This window comes from Phyllostomus hastatus, unplaced genomic scaffold (assembly GCF_019186645.2).
Source record: "Phyllostomus hastatus isolate PE091 unplaced genomic scaffold, TTU_PhHast_1.1 phas_scaffold_129, whole genome shotgun sequence".
NCBI lineage: Eukaryota > Metazoa > Chordata > Mammalia > Chiroptera > Phyllostomidae > Phyllostomus > Phyllostomus hastatus.
Window position 1 is genome coordinate 5,784,796 of NW_025334009.1, and position 19,430 is coordinate 5,804,225.

General features: G+C 55.4%; 1 protein-coding gene across 2 annotated transcripts; it reads left to right on the forward strand.

The window, feature by feature from the left end:
* Positions 1–2,518: 2,518 nt before the first annotated feature.
* Positions 2,519–14,149, forward strand: ELP6 (elongator acetyltransferase complex subunit 6). Of its 2 annotated transcripts, none has more exons than XM_045857436.1 (7): positions 2,519–2,706; positions 4,203–4,281; positions 5,329–5,399; positions 7,395–7,513; positions 8,903–9,104; positions 10,455–10,617; positions 11,793–14,149. In XM_045857436.1, the coding sequence occupies exons 1-7, from the start codon at positions 2,653–2,655 to the stop codon at positions 12,185–12,187; spliced, it is 1,083 nt and encodes a 360-aa protein (XP_045713392.1). In that variant the 5' UTR covers positions 2,519–2,652; the 3' UTR covers positions 12,188–14,149. The 2 variants fall into 2 exon arrangements, with proteins under 2 accessions (XP_045713392.1, XP_045713393.1); XM_045857437.1 differs by having other exon boundaries at positions 10,455–10,601; positions 11,793–12,070.
* Positions 14,150–19,430: the final 5,281 nt, after the last annotated feature.

Consider the following 19,430-nt stretch of genomic DNA (forward strand, 5'->3'; position numbering starts at 1 on the left):
ACCGGGGGCGGGTTAACCGGGCAGCGTTCGCTGGTGCCTGCTGCCCTCTGGTGGACATGCTGGAGATTACCCAAAGCTGCTTTCAGCCTTTTTGCTGGGGTCTTGGGGTTCTGTGGATTCGCCTTCAACTTGGGGCTACTATAGACCTCTCTTGTCACAGATGGTGGAGGTATCGGGCAGCAGTTGTAGGAAAGTCAATCAAGTTCGAGACAGGAAGGCAAAGGGAAACTACGATGCAACAGAGTCTGGTGCGGGGCCCTGTGAGGTCTGCGAGCAGCCAGGGACACCAGCACCGGAAGCAGGGAAGCGGGGCTGAAGAGTGCGTTGGGGCCGGGAGGGTGCGTTAGAGACAGTGCTGTTTCCAGGAGGAGAACGGGGTGAAGACACAGCAGCTTGCCAGCCAGCTCTGAGTGCCAGGGCACAGTTCCTGCTGGGGAGGGAAGGAAATGGAACTGGAAGGCCCAACTCCTGGAAAGAGAACGGAAAGGAGCTGGCGGTCCGGTGGGGGGAGGGTGTGAGAAGACTGGACACAGCGTGGACGCTGGGAGGCGTGCAGACCCTGGAAGCATTGGTGCTGCCGTTGGAGCCTGCATTCCCGCGCTTCTGCTTCTGAAACTCCCCAGCACATCCGCAGCCCAGCCACCCACGGATGCGGACGCTGCCGGAAGCAGAGCCAGAATGGTTTCTTCCTTCTTCCTGCCTTCCAATCTGCTGCCAGTGTCTCCCTGGCGGAAAATAGCGGGAAGCCTGCGGGAGAGCAGTCTGGCCGTCATACTTTGCAGGCTTACAGCCCCGAGTCCCTGCTTTCTAACTGCTCTGTAATATCGCCTTCTCCCTTTTGTTCTTCCAGTCCTTCCGACACCCTTTGACCCAATTTCCTGCATCAAATCCCTCTCTGTTTGATTTTTCTCTGTCTGCACTGGACTGTTTTAGGATGAGAGCAAAATTCAGGTATTTGGGGATCTGAGGCTTATACAAAGTCAAAGAGGAATACCCTTTAAGGGAAGTAATACAATGCTATAAATAAAAAAATAGCTTTATTAGCCTCATGGCAAATTTGTCTTTGCCTAGGACCCCACAATTCCACTCCAGATACACACCTAGAGAACCTCTTGCACATCTGTGCTGAACGGCCTGGCTGTGTGTGCTGACGGGGACGTCCTCTGTGGTAGGACAAAACTCAAACTAACCCGTCACCATTGGCAGGAAAATGGATACATAGAGAAAGAGTCAATATTTTATATTAAAGGGTACCTATCCTCCTCAATCTAAAGAGTCAATACAATACCAATTAAGTTATAGCCAGGTTAAATGAAATATGCTAGTTCCAAAAAGGGATACATTGATCTGTACCCCTTAGTTCATACATGAAAATCAATCACAGATGGATTAAAGGCTTACTTGTGAAAAGGAAAATCTCACAACATTTGGAGAAAATCTAGGCTATCTGTATGACCTTTGGGGTAATGACAACTTTCTGAAAGAAGACTCAGTGAGCTCAAAGAATAGAGGAAAAGTTTGTTAAATTTCGGTTCATCAAAAGATACTCCGCAGACTTCCTTTTTTGAATCATAGTCATTATTCTACATTAAAAAAAAAAAACCCGACTTTAGAGAGAAAGGATCTAAGACTGACTGGGCTAGAACGAAACTACACGTATGGTTTACTACACAGGTGGCAAACACAAGGCCCCCGCAGGCCAAATCCGGCCCTCCACCTTGTTTTATCCGGCAGCACCTCGTTTCTACCCTGAGGCAGCGCCAAGCTCCTCGCCCCTAGTTTGACATCTTTGGTCTACTAGATAAAAAACCCCATGGGAAAAATAAAAACGGGAAAAGAAGTGTTGGGGAGAAAATAAATAATATGTAATAATAAATAACAAAAATAAAAAAAAGTATTGAGGAAGAGGTCTGTGGTTTAAGTAAGATGCTCAGGGAAGCCTTCACTGATAGCGACATCTAAGCAAAGACCTGAAGGATGTGAGGGGTTTTCCACCAGCTAAGTATCCGGGAAATGGAGCTTTCCAGAAAGGGGGAACGGTTAGTGCAAGGAAGGGCACACAGGGTGCGCTTCGGTCACATTTTCTTAGTGAGTCTCCTTGACAACCTCTTTAATCCTGAATCCTACTCCTACTCCATTGAACTTTTCAACATGTATTTCCCTGTTTTATCATGTTTGTTTTGTGCTTTGTGCAAGGGCGGGCATCTTGGCCCCTCTCGTTCTGTAACTGTGGGACACACAGCATGAGCGACAGGTACGTGTGGAGGAACGGACAGGACTGCCGTCTGGCTGGGGGGAGCGAACTCTCGAGAACGAAGGAAAGATAAGACTGCATGGGACCTCGAGGGGTGCCATCGCGAGGGCTCAAACGCTGCAGACGCAACAGCGCAGGAACCAAACTTTTTGCAGCGGTAGGGAGCCGCCCGACCGAGCGCCCCGAAGAACAGCGGCCGGAAACGCGTCATCGCGCGTGCGCCGGTACGGCCAGGCCGAGGCGTCCTCCTGATTGGCTGCGGGGGCGCTCCGAAGCGAAGTTGCGAGCGCGCGCGTTCCTTCCCCGTGAACCTGAGTGTTGTGTGTTACTCTCCGTACTGCCTCGTCTCCGCAGCGGCTTTAGTTCCTTGTCCAGAACGCTCGTCCCCGGTGCTCGGAATGTTCCCGGAACTCAATAACCTTCTCAATACCAGCCCTGACAGAGTGGAGCAGGTAATTAGTCCCGCGGGCGGGTCACAGGAGCTTGGCGGAGGAACACGTTGCGAAGGAAGTGCACGCGGACCTGTTGCTGTCGGAAAGACGTGACGTCAGTGGGCATGACTGTGGCTGGGAGTTGTGGTCCAGGGAGGGAAGACCCGGGGCTTGGGCTGGACACTAGGACCTGCGGAAGGTGGGCTTCTGGGCCATCTCACGTCTTCTCGAAGGCCGTGTGTGCCCTTGGAAGTTCCTAGGAACCATGCCAGAGGTGTGGGTGGGTTTCCGCTCACAAATGTGTCCCCGGGAGCCCTGTGCGTGCTCACTGCAGTGGGGGTTCCGGCCCCCAGAGGAGGTTGCCTGAGAGGAGAGGAGAGTTTGATTTTCCACCCTTCACCGCTTCTTTACCGTCCTGCGTGCCCCCCTGGCCCGCGAGCACGCGGCAGGTCGCGGTGAACGCCAGTGCTCCTCTGACTCTTCCTCCTCACGGTGTCTAATAGTGCTTTTCCAAGCCGCTCTCAGCCAACGTTGCCTTGTGCCAAGTTCACCTTTGGCACCCTCTATTTTCTCCATTCTTCTTCCCGCACTCTGGGGCACCTCGAAATTTTTCACATTTCAGCCCACGATTTACCTCCCCCCAGGAACGTATCTGGTTTATTCCATAATAAACCAGATTGTCTTCCTAATGAAATGATAAACTCCTCCAGGCAGCCAAGACATCACGTCCAAAAGCCCGTAGTGCCAGGAAAATTGTAGCTTTCAATAGATGCCTGTGGATTTTATAGTTGCCCAGCAGTTCTTGCCTGCCCAAGCCTGCAGGTGGCGCTAGCGACCTTGCCAATTAACTGCTGGCACCACCGAAACCCTCAGCCCAGGGCTGGAGTGAGGGAAAGGAGGATCAAAGTGGGCACCAGGAAATGACGTCAGGGGGAGTAACCCTCAAGGTCTGATAGTGTGATCTTTCATGTTTTATCAGTGAAAGCAATCACAACAGCACAGAATACCGCTTGATCTTGATCTTCCCCGTTCACTGACCTGAAACTGGAGGTGGCTAGATCAGGGCAGCCAGACATGCACAAACCATTTTTAGAGGGCGTTCCAGGGATCTCCGTGATCAGAGCGATCAGCGCTCTGCCTGAAGGGCCATTGTGGGGGGGCGGGGGACTTGGTTCCTGCAAGTCGCTGTCAGCAGCCACTTGCTCATTCCCACCCTGTGGGGCTGAACTGACGTCGGAATTGGAAATAGGGAGGAGGCTGGATCAGATGTTGGCCCATAATGAGCGGTTTAATACTGATCACTTTAATTGTTGGGCTTTCTCTAATTTTGGCTTCTTTTTTAGTGGTCTTAGTGTATTTGTGTGTGTGTGTGTACATGGATGTACACACATATACAAAAATACATACTCTTCAGGTGTTGAAACATCAGGCTGGACACAGTTAACCAGGTTTACCCAGTCAGCTGACCTCTCTCCAGGGAGTCTGACTCACCCGTTCGTGTTCCTCTTGGCTTTCAGGGGACACTGACCCTACTGTGTGACGCTGGGACAGATGGCAGTTTCCTCGTGCACCACTTTCTCTCCTTCTACCTCAAAGGTACGGGACTGGTTGATGCTGCAGTGAAAGAAACCTAAGGCAAGGGAGAGAAAAAAAGCCTGTGTTAGGAAGTGATGGGGAGAGCATGAACCAGTCGGGGGTTTGGGGTTTATTAGGTAACTGCCCAGTCCTGCGGAGGAGCGGCGTGTGCTCCCTGTCCTGCCTCCCCCCTCCCCCCACTGAGCCGGTTCTGCCGCTCTGCTCTGCGGGCCTCTGGGGGCTTTCGGTTTGCTTGATCCTCCTCGGCCCCCCTTGGGTATCTCGAGATCTCTACCTGTTGACACTTGACCCCTGCAGGAGGTGCTTCCTGAAGAACGCAGGGGAGAAGACTGCATGGTCACTGTAGTTTACCTATGGAAATAGCTCAGGAGAAGAACACTGCTAAAGGAAAAGAAAAACTAAAAGACTCATGTATCAGTTGATGCTCCCTGAGGCCCAGCTGAGCCAGGCCAGGACAGAGGGTGACCTTTGCCACAGTTAGTCACAGTAACTTACAACTTGGAAAGTTATCTTGTTTTGTAGATGATGTTATTATTAGCATAGAAAGAGCAGGAGAATCTACAGATAAATTATTAGAATTAATTATGTTTAGTTAGGTAGTTAGAGTTTCTTTGTGTTTTCTTTGTATTCTCTTGGATATAGGGCCAGTTTTAAAAATTAACTGTAACCCTGGCTGGTGTGGCTCAGTGGGTTGAGTGCCGGCCTTTGAACAGGGATGGGGGTGGTGTCACCAGGTCGATTCCCAGTCAGGGCACGTGCCTGGGTTACAGGCCAGTCCCCAGTTGGGGGCGTGTGAGGGGCAACCAGTTGATGTAGCTCTCACACATCAATGTTCCTCTCCCTCTTCCTCCCTTCCTTTCCATCTCAGAATAAATAAAAATCTTAAAAACAAACAAACAAAAACACAAAATTGCATCTTAGAATCTAGTCGGGTATACTGGGTGGTAAGACCTCTGGGCCACATTGCTCTTGTTTCCAGGGCTATGAAATACACGAGACGGATTGTAAACAGAGGGATCATCCAAATCAGTTTGTTCTGTTTTCCAGCTAATTGTAAAGTCTGCTTTGTGGCGCTCGTCCAGTCCTTCAGTCACTATAACGTCGTGGGACAGAAGCTGGTGAGTACCTCAGACCCCTGCTTGGAGGTCCGGTGAGTGAGTGAGTGTGCCGTGCACGCGCTGGTGTGCACGCAGGCTGGGCTCCCTCCAAGTGAGTGAGTGTGCCGTGCACGCGCTGGTGTGCACGCAGGCTGGGCTCCCCTGCTTGGGCCGTGGAGAACTTAGCGAGGGAGGGACGGAGGAAACCGTGGGATCCTGAGCTCTTCATCTGAAGGGGTCAGGCAGCGTCTCCTCATGTTCTGTTCATTGAGAACTTACAGAACCAGCTTTGTTGTTAATTAATCAAACCCGTCTCTACTGGTTCTGGGCCAGTTAAGGTTTTCTCGTTCTCCTCATGGCTTTGACCTTGGTCCTGCTGGGTTGGAGATCCCAGTTTGGGCTGGCACCGAGTGGCTCCCCTGTCTCTCCGTCTCTCCCTCAGTCTAGGGCTTGGGACCCAGATGTGGGGAGAGGTACTTTCGCCACCTTCACCTCATCTCATCAGAGAAGGGCGGGCAGCATGTGACGGCCAAGAGGCTAGTGAAACTCCTGGCCTCGCCTGGGCCGTCGCCTCAGCGAGGGAGGGCACCTGGTCGCCCATCAGCAGTGACCTCTGAAATGCCAGTCCTACTGTTGGGCCAAGCCGCTGCCTCTTTTGTGATGCAGAGACACCAGTGGGAGGGTGAGAGAAGGGCGGGCTCTTTCTCCTTGCCTGCAGACAAGGAGGAAGTTCCCGTGTTGGGGTCGGTGTGAGCGCAGGGAGGGCAGTCGTGTCGGGAACACAAGCTGTCTTCCAGGTCTGTGAAGCATGTCCCTCTGTGGCCTTAGCACTGGTGTGTCCGGATGAGAGAGCTGTGTGCTCTCACGACCAGATTGGCTGCTTCTCTCCTATTCCCTTGCAATCATCCTCCACGCGCGGGGGTGGGGTGTGCAGTACGGGGTGCACAGAGTACTGGAGTGAGCGTCGTGCTCCGTGCGCTTCCATGCACTCTCCGTGACTTATGGTGCTTACGTGAGCAGAATGGCAATAACCACGAGCGGAGGTGATGATCGGGAGTCTCTCCCTCGGCCAGGCGCGGCTGCTGGAGCTGCTGGTGCTGCATCGTGGCGGGTGCTGGTGGGAAGGAGAGCAGGGGAGCCCTGGTCTGGGGCGCAGATGGAGCGGTGGCTGCACACTCCGACTGTGTCACCGTCCCTGGGTGTTTGCTGAGACGAAGACTCTTGGGCTCACCCCCAGATTTCCCGTTCTGGAGGTCTGGAGTGGACTCAGGGATCTGCATTTTAATCAGGTGTCCCAAGAGATTTTTAGTTGTGTGGTTTACGAAGAACTATAGTTGAGAAGCTCTGGTTAGAGCAAGGGTTGACACACTACAGCTTGCACCCCCTGTGTCTCGTAAATAAAGTTTTATTGGAACATAACCACACCCATTTGTGTATAAACTGTCTGTGGCCACTTTCCCTCTCCAACAGTAGAGTCGAGTGGTTGCAACAGAGACTGTCATTCTCCTACCCTCGTATTATTATTTCCTTCCTGTTTCTAAATGTGTGCTTAGTTTTATAAGCACCAGCATTTAGGCTCTGGCCAGGTAGCTCAGTTGGATGGAGCGCCACCCTGAGACACCAGGGCTGCAGGGGTGGTCCCCAGTTGGGGCGCATGTAAGAATTAGCCAGTGAGTGCACAGATAAGAGGAGCCACGTGTTTCTCTCTCTGAAGAAAAAAATACATGCACTTGAAAAGGGAACTATATTACTATTGTAAGTTAAAATCTGTACTAGGTAATTACAAAATAAACATATGAAGAAAAGATAGTCAAATGCAAATGCACATCTGAAACAGAACAGGGATTGTGGGCCAGGGACGCCCCGGCAGAGAAGACACAGCGCCGCCCTGCAGGGAGGGGGCCCGGGGCACACTCTCGGGGGTTGGAGTGCATGCTGCACCCTCTGAGCTGGAGTCCAGCCTCTGGTGGGCTCCCTGCAGGGGCGGTAACTCACCGCCCTCCCCGCTGTGTCTAGGGTGTCAGCCTGACCGCGGCCCGGGAGCGCGGGCAGCTCGTCTTCCTGGAGGGTCTCAAGTCGTCGGTGGACGTCGTCCTCCGGGCCGAGGCGGAGCCGCACCCGCTGGGCTTCCTCAGGTCAGTCAGCCTGCAGCCCGGCCCCGGGGTGCTCACGGGGCAGGTGGGCCAGCGGGGGTCGCCGTGTAGGAGGGAGGGCGGAGCTGGACTCTGGGTCAGGCCCGTCTGGGGTTGCAGCATTCCTGGGCAGCCCTTGGCTCTGACCACGGGCCAGGGGGTGGACGGACAGCTGTCCCAGAGCCGTAGGGGGCGTCACCTGCCGAGAACGTGGTGGAGCGGCACACTCTGCCGGCCGGTGTCCCCACCCCGGCCTGGAGCCCCGGGGCGCTCCTCCCTTCTGTTCTCAGCGTGACACGGGGTTGGCGAACTGCAGGCCAGGGGCCGGCCGCCTGCTTTTACAGGTAGAGTTTTATCGGAATGGCCACGTTCACCTGTTCGCGTATCGTCCCTGGCTGTTTTGCACTGTGACAGCAGAGTTGGGCTGTTGAGGCAGAGAGCACGGGCCCCACCAGCCTGAGACACTGTCCTCGCCGTCGGCCCTTTAACAAAACGTGCGCTGCCGGCGGGTCTGCCGTTCTGAGGTCGGGCTTCCGCCTCTCGTCCTTTTCGAGCTGAGCCGCAGACGCCGCTCTGAGCAAACTCCCCGCCTGGCTGCTGGCCTCCTCCGCCCAGAGGGGTGTGTGCAGCAGCCGCCCCTGCGCCCCCTACCAGACGCGGCTCTGTGCAGTGGCCGAGGTGGCCGAGCGGCTGTGAGGAGCCAGAGGGTCGTGGGCCCTGGCCCGGTGCCCACAGCTCTTCGAGTCTCTGCGTCTGCTGTCCTTGTCTGAGTGACACCTGACCCCCAGTGTGGGCAGGCGGTCGTCATCCTTGCTGTTAGAGGGCTCAACCCTGGGCCCTGGGGCGGTGGGGCAGGGGCCTTTGGAGCCTCTGTCCATTTCTGGGGAGCAGCTACCAGCGGCCGGCACCGGGGGCACGGAGGCAGGTGGACCGGCGTGTTCAGACACAAGCCGCATCTGTCGCGCACGCCAGTGGCCCTCACACCAGGCCTCTCACCCCTGGACACCTGGGTCGCTGTTTAGCTTTTAATGCCTCCTGGTGCCCTCCGGGGAAGGCTTCTCCCACCTGCCTCTCCGCATCGATCTCCCAGGTACGTAACTCTCTTCGCCTGAGAGGCTGTCCCTCATGGGCCTGGGAAGCTGTTTACTCTCGAGTCCCGGTGTGTGGGACAGCGCTGGGCGCCCGCCGGGCCACAGGGAGCACTCAAATTGCGGTGCAGCTCACGTGCGTGCGCCTGCCTTTCCCGGCCAGCCGGCGGGAACTCCGTGGGGCCGGGGGCTGCGATGCAGCTCTTTGCCTCCCCCAAGCCCTTCCCTGTGGTGCCGCGCCGTCCGAGAGAAGCGTCTGTGGGGAGGGAACTGTCTGCTGACTTGCGCCCTGTGTGTGTCCCAGGGAGACCAGCGCCGGGAACCTGCAGCCGCTGTACGAGTTTGTGCGGGAGGCCCTGGAGCCCGTGGACCGCGGGGAGGCCGCCTGGAGGAGCCCGGTGCTGCTGGTGGATGACCTCAGTGTGCTGCTGGGCCTGGGCGTGGGGGCGGTGGCCGTGCTGGACTTCATCCACTACTGCCGGGCCACCGTGTGCTGCTCGCTGCAGGTACTGAGGCGCGGCGCTCGGGCCCCCGCCTGGGACCCCCGGCCCGGCGGGTCCGGGCCTCGCTGGCGTGCGGTGGTCTCTGGGTTTGCGTGTGTGGGGTGTGAGTTCTGCTCTGGCAGCCCTGAACTCTGTCGGTCTCCCCACCGTGCCCCCCACTACTTGCTGTTGCTAAACAGTCACGCCCTCAGGATGGAAGGGATGGCAAACACCACCTCTGATGGGCCGGTCACATGGGCGGCCACACGGCCCCAGCCCTGCCACGTGGCCTGCGTCCTCTGGGGCAAGCCACTGTCCCTCTGGCGTGTGTAAAAGATCAGGCGAGATAATGAGATGTAGTGTCAGTATAGGTTGTAACCTTATTGTCAAATCATCGGGCAGAAATAGAGGTTGTCCGCAGTAGAGATTTCAGCTGTGAGCGTGGGCCAGCCTACGCAGAAATGGCTGCGGTGTCTGCCTCCCAGAAACCCGACCGCGAGAGGTAAGTGAGATGAGGCTGGCGATGCCTGCAGCGTCTGGCCACCGTGGCTGCTCCCCAGCGACAGGGCGGCAGGTGGCGGCCACAGACGGCGGTCGGCCTGGTGTGGTCCGGCTGAGGGTGCGGAGCGGGGAGAGGAGCCGAGTCAGCCGGGTGCGTTCACCCGGCAGTGCGTGCTGAGCTCCTGCGGCATGAGAGGCAGGTGCCCCCGGACTCTGTCTGGGGAGCTTCTGAGGCCGTCCTGGCTGTGGTCACAGGGCCGGGAACCAGGTGCTGTGGCCAGCACGGAGGGGCCTGGAGGGCAAGTTCAACACCGGGGCGGGGCGGGGGTGAAGGGGCCGCCTGAGCTCAGCTTGCCCTGTGGCCCACGACCATCCTCTTTTTGGGAAGATACTTCTTTTAGTTGACATGGTAAAACTTGGAGCAGTTTTAAAAACAAGAGGAGAAGGAAGCAATGTAAAGACTGTGCAGCTGTGACCGTGCCCGCGGGTGTGATGGGTCCCTGCGGTTCGCTGCACGGCACGGGCGACCTGCCGTCAGCTGTGTGGGCGGGACTTTTCATTGCCTGACACGCAGTCCGTTTTGGTGGCTGTTGCCCCGTAACAGACCACAGAGACCCCCTCCGTTCTCCTTAGCAACTGGGCAGGAGCCTCACAAAAGGACTTCTAACTCATGGCGTCCCCTGTCGGGGGGGCGAGCCGGCGCCCACAGAATGGGCGCACTTCTCAGTAACCTTCAGGGGAGCACGGGCCGAGCTTGGCCTCAGGAGGCTTGAGCTGGAAGTCCAGGTCAGGTGTGTGGGCGGTGGGTGTCCAGTGGTGCCCCGGTCCTGCGTCCCAGTCAGGAGCTGGCTCCGTCCCGTGTCTCTGCCACAGGGAAGCATCGTGGCCCTCGTGCACGACAGCGGAGATGCCGAGGACGAGGAGAGTGACGTGCTGTTGAATGGCCTCAGCCACCAGAGCCACCTGATCCTGCGGGCCGAGGGCCTGGCCACCGGCTTCTGCAGGGACGTGCACGGGCAGGTGCGTGCATGGGCAGGTGCGTGGGGGTGGGGCTGGGTCCCGCTGGGCAACAGGCCGCTCGTGCCGGTGCCCGAGTCCCGACCTCACGCAGGGCGTCCCGGGGCAGGGCCGGGCCGAGGGCTCATCCGCATGGGGAGTCCCTCCTGTGGGGACCGAAGGCGCAGAAGTCATGGGAGTGCGAGTCGGAGCCGGCCTGGAGGCTGCCCAGCCCCGTGCACCCGTGCGGGCCTTCCACAGCGGGCCCAGGTGTGACCAGGTGGGGACAGCTGTCCAGGGCGGGGTGCAGGGGGTGCAGGGGCCCCACCGTTGAGCAGCAGGACTCCCTGGCAGGAGGGCGGCGGGCCTTGTCTGTTCAGGGCGACCTGCTCCTTTCCAGACCGAGACCTAGGGTTGCCGCCACCCCGCCGGTGCCCTCCACAGTGTTGGGAGTGCGTGCGCAGGTGCAGCTTGGCCTGCCCTGGCGCGGAGGTCAGGTTGTCCCCCTGCCGAGGGCTGCCGTGGCTCTCTGCTTCCGGAAACCTCTCTTTTGCAGTCATCCCAAAGCCCCTCCACAGCTTCCAGGTGAACTTCACGTGAACCATTCTTGACCCGTTAAGAGTGGAGGGGATTGGGCCCAGAGTCATTCAGGGGCCAGTGCAGAAATAAAGCAACGCAGAGGTGCTGTGGGGGTGCTCGAGGCACGGCACGAGAGAATGGGGGTGCTAGTGGCCTGGCGCTGAGGCCACGTGGCTCCCCAGAGCGTCCTGGTCAGCCGAGATGTCCCCCAGATGCCCGGCCTCCCTGGGCTCTGAACTGGATGTGCAAATTCTGAGGCGCTGATTTCCAAAGCCAGTGTCGCCAGCGAGGGCTGGGCCACGAGTGTGGGGACAGGACCACAGGAGGACACGCAAACTTCCCCGACGATTTCCTCTGGCGAGGCTTTTCTCCCTCTGCTGCGGTGAAATAATGCCACGGCTCACTCTGTCACTGCAGTGACATCCCTGTCGTAGCAGAGGGGAGCCTGCCTGTATTGTCAGTTGGCTGTAATGGCTTTGTTTCGGAAGTCTGTCCCATCGCTGCCTGGCGTGGGCAGCCGCAACCTCGGGAGGGCCCCCAGTGGAGTGGAGGTCACGCAGCAGTCAGCGAGCGCTCGCAGTGGAGCGGGCGCTGGAGCCGGTGGGGGCCCCCCTCACCCTCCCCCTGTCCCCGCAGCTGAGGATCCTGTGGCGGAGACCGTCGCCGCCCACCGCCGCCCGGCGGGACCGGAGCCTCACTTTCCAGTACAAGATACAGGACAAGAGCGTGTCCTTCTTCGCCAGAGGCCTGTCTCCGGCCGTCCTGTGAGCGGACCGCGGGGCAGGCCGTGCTGCCGTGGGCTGCGCCGGATGCAGAGGATGGAGCAGCCGAGCAGGAATGCGTGTTTTCGCCTCCGTGTCTGCATTTTGGGACGGCCTGTCACCCAGGGGTGGCCGGGCGGTGCTGTGACAAGCGCCTCCGTCGCGGGCCTTGTCCAGGAGCACACGAGGAACCCGCAGCCGCACCTCTGCCGAGAGGGGCGTCAGACCGGGCGAGGGGCCCCTCGGAGCCCTCCCCGTACACGTGCCTGAGCCCGTCGCTGCCCGTTGCTGCCTGTCGCTGGTGGCTGTGCCCCGGAGCCAGGGCGGGTGTGACCGTGCCAGCCGGGGGCCATCCCGGGCGGCAGGCGTCCTAGGGGTCAGGCGGGGTAGCCGTGGCTGGAGTAAAGTGAGTGTCCACTTGGTGGCTTCCGTGAACCGTCTCATTGAACTTTCACCTTCATCTTGTGAAGGTGTTTCCCCCTCGGTCCAGTGGGGAGGGAGGCTTGGACGGGTGTGGACGCTCAAGGCTGCAGGTCGGGGGCCTGGCTCTGAGTCAACACCGGCTGGCTGACCCTCATGGGGACGGGAGGCAGGCCTCCACCCAGTTCTCAGCTTCCGCTCCTCCTGGCTCCGTGGGTCCTGGCCACCAAGGGCCTGGCACCCTGGCGGTGGCCACCTGAGGCCCCATGTGGGGCCCGGGTTTGCTGGCCTCGGGAAGAGAATAAGCAGTGTTCCTGCCACCAGGCAGGGTGGGGCCTTGGGGAGGAGCTGGCCCCCCCCACCCGTGAAGACCCCAGGAGGTACGCTGCTGCCTGGTCACCTGGGAGGGACCAGCTGGCCACACTCACCCCTCAGCCAGGGTCTCCTCGGAGTGGGCGCCAGGGGCGTCCAGCCTTCTGGCCTCTGGGCCACACCGGAAGAAGGAGGGTTGTCTTGGGCCACACGTTAAATAAACTGCAACACGTAATCACCAAAAAATGTAAAGGTTTAAGTAAATTTTCAATTCTGTGTTGGGCTGCATTCACAGCCGCCCTGGGCTGCACGTGGCCCACGGGCCGCAGGTCGGACACCGCTGCCTTAAAAGTGTATGTCAATTTGTCACAGTGGATTTGACTTATAAAATAAAGTGAAAAAAACAAAACACTGCTTTGCAGTGACTAGGGGACTCTCGGTGGTTCTTTAACATTAACTCCTTGCACTCCAGTCCTTGTGAAAGGGACGGCCTGTCACCCCTGCCCCGCATCAGGCTGTTGCGTCGGTTTCCGCACCGAGGCAGCGGCTGCCCTTCTCTTCCAAGCACCGCAGACCCGGCAGGACCTCCGAAAGCTACGCGTGTGAGCGACTTGAGAGAAAGTAGCCGTCCAGGGATCTGATGATTCTCATTAATGCTTCAGCGTTTATAGAAGCTTCACGCACGCTCCCGTTCTGAGTGGACAAGGCACCTCACAGCGTCGTCCACGGTGCGAACGTTGCTGTTGTGTTTCTTCCCTCCGCCTACACATGTTGGGACTGAGTTTTCAATGTCGAAGGGCTGCTTGGCATTTATGCTGTCATCATATCGTATTTGTGATTCTCTGGGCATACAGGTTCTGGCTTTTGTGGTCATAAAGGATGCTGTTGTGAACTTTATGTGCCATGCCTCAGTTTAGCTTGGGAGTGGGGGCAAGTACGTGTTTTCTCAGGACCTTCCATCACTCATCAAACTCTCAGCACCTTCGGTGGCAGACTGCTGTGGGCACCGAGGGCGGGACAGTGACAGAAACAGGGGCCTGCCCCCTGGAGGGGACGTTCCCGTGGAGGGGTCAGAGACTACACAATTGAGAATTAGCATGTAGACTTAGGGAGGAGCGCTGCAAATAAAGCGGGGAGCCATGGCTGCTGTGGCTCAGTGGAGTGAGCATCAGCCTGTGAACCGAAGGGTCACCAGTTAAATTCCCAGTCAGGGCATGTCCCTGGGTTGTGGGCCAGGTCCCCACGTGGGGATGCGTAAGAGGTAACCAATTGCTGTTTCTCTCCCTCTTTCTCCCTCCCTTCACTTCTCTCTAAAAATAAAGTCTTTAAAAAAATAATAAAGCAGGGAGGGGACCTGATCTATGACCGGTGAGGAACGATGAATTCAGAGCCTGCTCCCTGGAGTGGGACCCCTGAGGTCACGTGTGGTGGCCTCACCTGTTAGCAGGTGCTCTTCGGAACAAGGGAACCGGGGGACAGTGAGCAGCAGGTTTGCCTCCACCTGTGTTGAGTTTTTACAGATTTTAAAATGCTTTTTTAAAAAAAAGATTTTGTTTATTCATTTTTAGAGAGAGGAGAGAAAAATCAATGTGTGGTTGCTTCTCACAGGCCCCAAACTGGAGACCTGGCCTGCAACCCAGGCATGTGCCCTGACTGGGAATCAAACTGGCAACCCTCTGCTTCGCAGCCCACACGCAATCCACTGAGCCACACCAGCCAGGGCAGTTTTTACAGGTTTTAAAGTAGTGCAGTGTTCTGTGAAAACGGACAGTTGATAGCCAGGATACAACTTCCTCTGCTTTCCCATGTGCACAGAACCTGTTCTTCATGCTCAATCACTTACCAGTTAGAATCTGGTGTCAACCTTATTAATTCCTTGTAATGGTTCGGAAAGTCAAGTGTTATCATTGTGTATATTTTTCTGCATTCTGGCTTTTTAAAATTATTTTATCTCCAGAAAGTTAAAAAAAATACGGATTAGTTAAAGACATGTTTGTAGAACACCTGTCTCACAGCAGGGGCTGTAAAGATGAAGACATTCTGCAAGGCACCTGCTGCCGTGGCACGGTGGAGGGGGGAGAGCAGGAGCCCAGGGTGCTGGTGGAGCGGGGGAGGGGGGAGAGCAGGAGCCCAGGGTGCTGGTGGAGAGGGGAGGGGGAAGCAGGAGCTCAGGGTGCTGGTGGAGAGGGGACAGGGCACTGTCCCCTCAGAACACTTCAGGTCACAGGAAAGAGCAATTGTTTCCCCCTCACATTTTGTTTAAGTGGGAGGAGCAGAGAATCGGGAGAATGTGTGACTCAGGGAAGCAACACCGCTGGAAGGAGACCTTGGGCTGCTCCTGCTTTATCTCTGGTGGCACCGTGTTCTTCAGGGTTCAGAAGGTCCTTCTCTTCCTACTGGAGGAAGGGGCTGTTCTTGGTTGTTTTGTCCCAGCTTACAATAATTTTTAAAACACACCTTCGGTGTTGACTCATTTAGAATTTGTTACCGTATCGTACTTTGTCTCCATGCTGAGAACTCAGTGGCCCAACAGCGTGTACTGAAAAATACTAGTCCTTGTTCTTTATGCAGTTCTGACTTATTTATATGAAAAGTTTTAAAAAATTGAGCCTCTCTGAAATTTGTCTTTATAGGTATTGAAAGGTTAGTGGGTGTCTGCTCTCTTAAAAAAGCATTGTGTGCACTTGTCCAGATGAGTTTCACCTGCATTTGATCACGCTCTGTAAAGTGTTCTTCAGGGACTTTTCCTCTCATTTCTTAAAGCCATAGTTGTATCGTTTTATTAAAGCTAATGGAGAAGTTAATTTCACGCCCTCTCAAATGCTGTTCGTCACTGGACAAAGGACTCGCCTGCTTTTTTCCCGGTGCCTCTGACACAGGCATGCAGTTGACTTTGAAAAAGTTACAACATCCTGTAGTTTTCTGAAGATTGCTTCTAACAACTTTCTGATTGAGATTTTTGAGATTTAAGATTTTTTTCCCTTTCTAAAGATACTGTTAACATCTGCAAATAATGATACCAACCTTCTTCTTTTTTTTTGGTCTAATTTCTGTTTCTAAGGGAATAAGAAGCATTTTCATATAATAGTTCTTAATTTTTAAATATATATTATTAAGTCAGTTAAAAAAAAACACAAGCACAGAGGAGGCCAGGAGAAGGAGCGCTCCTCTGGCTCCCGTGTGTCCTCTGTGAGAGTCGCATGGGAATCACCGCGTTCCGGGGACTCCCCCCGCCTCCTCCTCTCTCTTGTTACGGGCCCTGAGTTCCTCCTACAGTTTCGCCCCACTGGTGTCTGTCACATGTCCTGTAGCCTGCCGCTTGTGTCAGGCTGGTTAAGGCTTTACAATTAATATCATGGAGATCTATTTATTACGAGAGTACACCACCTCCTTTTGAGAGCAGAGATGCCTGTGGGTTTCCGTCTGTGCTGGCCTCGTCTGCTTGAGCGTGAGAGGGATACAGGCCGCACGGGCAGCCCCGGGCAGGGGGCGTGCTTCCAAGGCCTTGGTGCTTCTCACTCCGAGTGGGGGCTCGCAGCGGTCCAGGTCAGGTAACTGTGTGGGATGTTGTCTTTGTTATTGGTATTATTATTATCGTTGATTGGAGAGAGAGGAAGCAGGAGGGAGAGAGAAACAACAGTTTGTTGTCCCACTTCTTATGCATTCATAAGGCCGATTCCTGTAAACTCAAAGGATCTGGTTGACACTCCAACCAACTGAGCTACCCAGCCAGGGCCTGTTACTGATATTTATTTATTTGTAAAAAGATTTTTATTTATTTATTTTTAGAGAGGGAAGGGAGACAGAGAGAGAGAAAGAAACATCAATGTGCGGTTGCTGGGGGTCATGGCCTGCAACCCAGGCATGTGCCCTTACAGGGGATCGAACCTGCGACACTTTGGTTCACAGCCTGTGCTCAATCCACTGAGCTACGCCAGCCAAGGCAGATTTCTATTTATTTTTAGAGAGAGTGGAAGGGAAGACGAAAGAGAAGGAGGGAAATATCAACGAGTGGTTGCCTGTGATGCGCCCCGCACTGGGGACCTGGCCCACAACCCAGGCAGGTGCCCTGATGGGGAATCAAATTGGCAACTTCTCAGTTCACAGAGTGGCACTCAGTCTGCTGAGCCACAGCAGCCAGGGCTCTGCAGTTTTGCACCTTTAAAGTGGGGTTTATCTTGCCTCTGAAGGCCATCGTGAGGACTGTATGGGTTACAGAGCCAGTCTCCAGCAAGGAGCCGACAGTCAACAGTTCATTATCAGTGGCTGCTGGTGTGACCTGTAATAACTCGTGAGGTGTTGTGTAAAGGTGTGCACTGACAGCTTCTCTAGTGCAGGGAACGAATTCATATATCCTTGGTCTCTTGACGCGTGGTAGGAACTTGGTAGATCATAAAGGCATTGAATGGCTATCGATACAACTTGGAGATTTTCAATATTTTTAGTGACTGTGCCATGGTCATTTCCCTGTTTATTGGGATCTAGGCTTTTTTACACGTGTTCACATGGATTTAGTGTTTTTTTCCCCCAAAATCACAGAGGTCTGTGTTCTTGGTCGCATCTTGGCGCCTGACTCTCAAGTCAAGGCTCCCTGGGGTTGGGGTGAGTTTCCTGGCCACAGAGCAGCTCCTGCCGAGGTGCGTCAGCCAGGGTTCCGCTCGGAGGGGGCTGCGCCGGAGCCGCACTTGCCAGTCCACGTTGCCAGCTGCCGCACCGGAGCTTAATTCACGGTGAGCGTGACCATCGGTGCAAGCGACGGCAAAGCCAGACCCGGGTGTCCTCCATGCCCCGGCCCGACCCAGGTGCCTGTGCAGCGGGGTGGAGCCCAGAGTCGTGTGTCCCAGAATGTGGCCACCTCGTCAGCTTTAGAGGGACCTTGGGCAAATCTCCCCTCTCGAGGAAGGCTTCTCCGTCTGCGAGACACATCCAGCCCCGATCTTTCAAGATTTTCATGAGGACTGGCTCAGTGTAGGGAATTGCCATTTCTTGACAACCTTTAAGCTCCATTTAGTTTTTACAATTTTTGAGTATCACTCCCATGGCGAGGAATTTGCAGTAAGGTTGAGCTTTACTGATGGTAAGAAAGAAATTCCGAGACGTCCTAAATGACAGCAGGCTGGAGAGTGCAAGGAAGAGACGAGAGGTCGATCAGTTAACGACCGACCGGAGGGCGCAGCAGCAGGCTGTTTGCACTCCTGGGAGCGGGTGGAGTTGACTTCCAGGGGACTGTCCCCAGTTATCTAGAGAGACAGGCCAGGCCCCCCGACCACCGGGCCCCTCTGGTTCCTGCTGACACGTGAACTTTCCAGACTGTCTGTTTGCAGGTTGCCCACAGCCCATCCTAATGAGCAGACACTTCCTCGGGGACTCTGCACCTACCCCAGAGCTAGCCTGGCTTCCATTCCCCCACCCCTTTATCCGTGAACTCTTCCAAAACAACTTTTCTTTCCCAGGTTGTCTGCATGAAAGAGTCCATCAATGCCAGACTACGGACACCTGGCCTTCCTCATCTAGCCCTGACGTCTAAGCCCCAGTGGTTAATCCCCAGGGTCTGGTCCTTTTCTGGCTAGCACATGGGTCTGTAACTCCTCTCAGAAAAACTTGCAGCCGTGAATGTCTTTGGTTTAACTCTGGTTAGGGCTACATGGAGCTGTTCCACCTGATTATATTTAAGAACTAAGATCAAGTATTTGCAGCTTACCTGGAATGCATAACAAATAAAATGTATTCATAGGTGGATGGAGAGACTTTTTTTTAAATAAGCTTTTTAAAAAAGATTTTATTTATTTATTTTTTAGAGAGGGAAGGGAAAGAGAAAGAGGGAGAGAGAGAGAGAAAAACATCAATGTGCGGTTGCTGGGGGTCATGGCCTGCAACCCAGGCATGTGCCCTGACTGGGAATCGAACCTGCGACACTTTGGTTCGAAGCCCACGCTCAATCCACTGAGCTACGCCAGCCAGGGTGAAGAGAGACTTTTTTTAACAATAGGTAATAACATACTAAGCCAAACATTAACAGGTGTAGAATCTAGGATGTATAGTTAACGATATGGTTCTTTCAACTGCTCCCTGTGATTTCATAATAAAATGTTGGGGAGAAGCCCCAAGATCACGACCACTCCATTCTACTCACGGGCAGCACTCTGTAGCGTGGGTCCTCACCAGGGCCCATGAGCCTCGGTTCTCCCACCCCCACCCCCGACCAGGGCCTCTGTCTGTCTCCTCCTGCAGGGTGGAGGACTCTCAGCTATGCCGCAGGGCGCAGAGGCTCTTGTGTTTGGGGAGGAAAGTGGCCAGATCTTGCGGGGGGTTGGTGCCCTGCAAACACAGGTGGGTGGAGTGGTTGGGAGGGCAGGGGTGGTGAGGTACCGGTGACAGCAGAGCTCGGAAGATGGTCTGGCCAAGTCCCTGCTGGGGGAGTTGGGAAAAGACGGGCCTGTTCTGAGAGAGAAGGCTTTGGTTCGCTGGGCCTAGGATGGGGCTCAGGAAGGCTCTGACTCACTGGATTTCCCCTGGTGATTCAGCTTTGAGGTAGGCTTAAAACTGCATTCTTTGTAGAAGCTCTACAGTAAAAAAGAGGGTATTCAGTCCTGCGGAGCTGCTCAGAAAACAAAAAAAACTGGGTAGATTTTATACTTGCCAAAAGGGGCAGGCAGTGGAGAGAGGGAGGAGCTGGTGACAGAAGTGAGTCTCCTTTGCCCAAGGTCTCTGAGGGGTCAGGTGGCTGCGTTTCAAGGGGTCAAGGACAGAGAGTGATAGGAGATGGCTAAGGGGTGTAGAT

What these genes read in the sequence shown, in the direction of transcription:
- ELP6 (XM_045857436.1), top strand. Translation starts at nt 2,653, where the DNA reads ATGTTCCCGGAACTCAATAACCTTCTCAATACCAGCCCTGACAGAGTG. An exon ending in TCTCTCCTTCTACCTCAAAG is followed by an intron (nt 4,282 to 5,328) that starts GTACGGGACTGG and finishes TCTGTTTTCCAG; the next exon opens with CTAATTGTAAAGTCTGCTTT. An exon ending in CACCCGCTGGGCTTCCTCAG is followed by an intron (nt 7,514 to 8,902) that starts GTCAGTCAGCCT and finishes TGTGTGTCCCAG; the next exon opens with GGAGACCAGCGCCGGGAACC.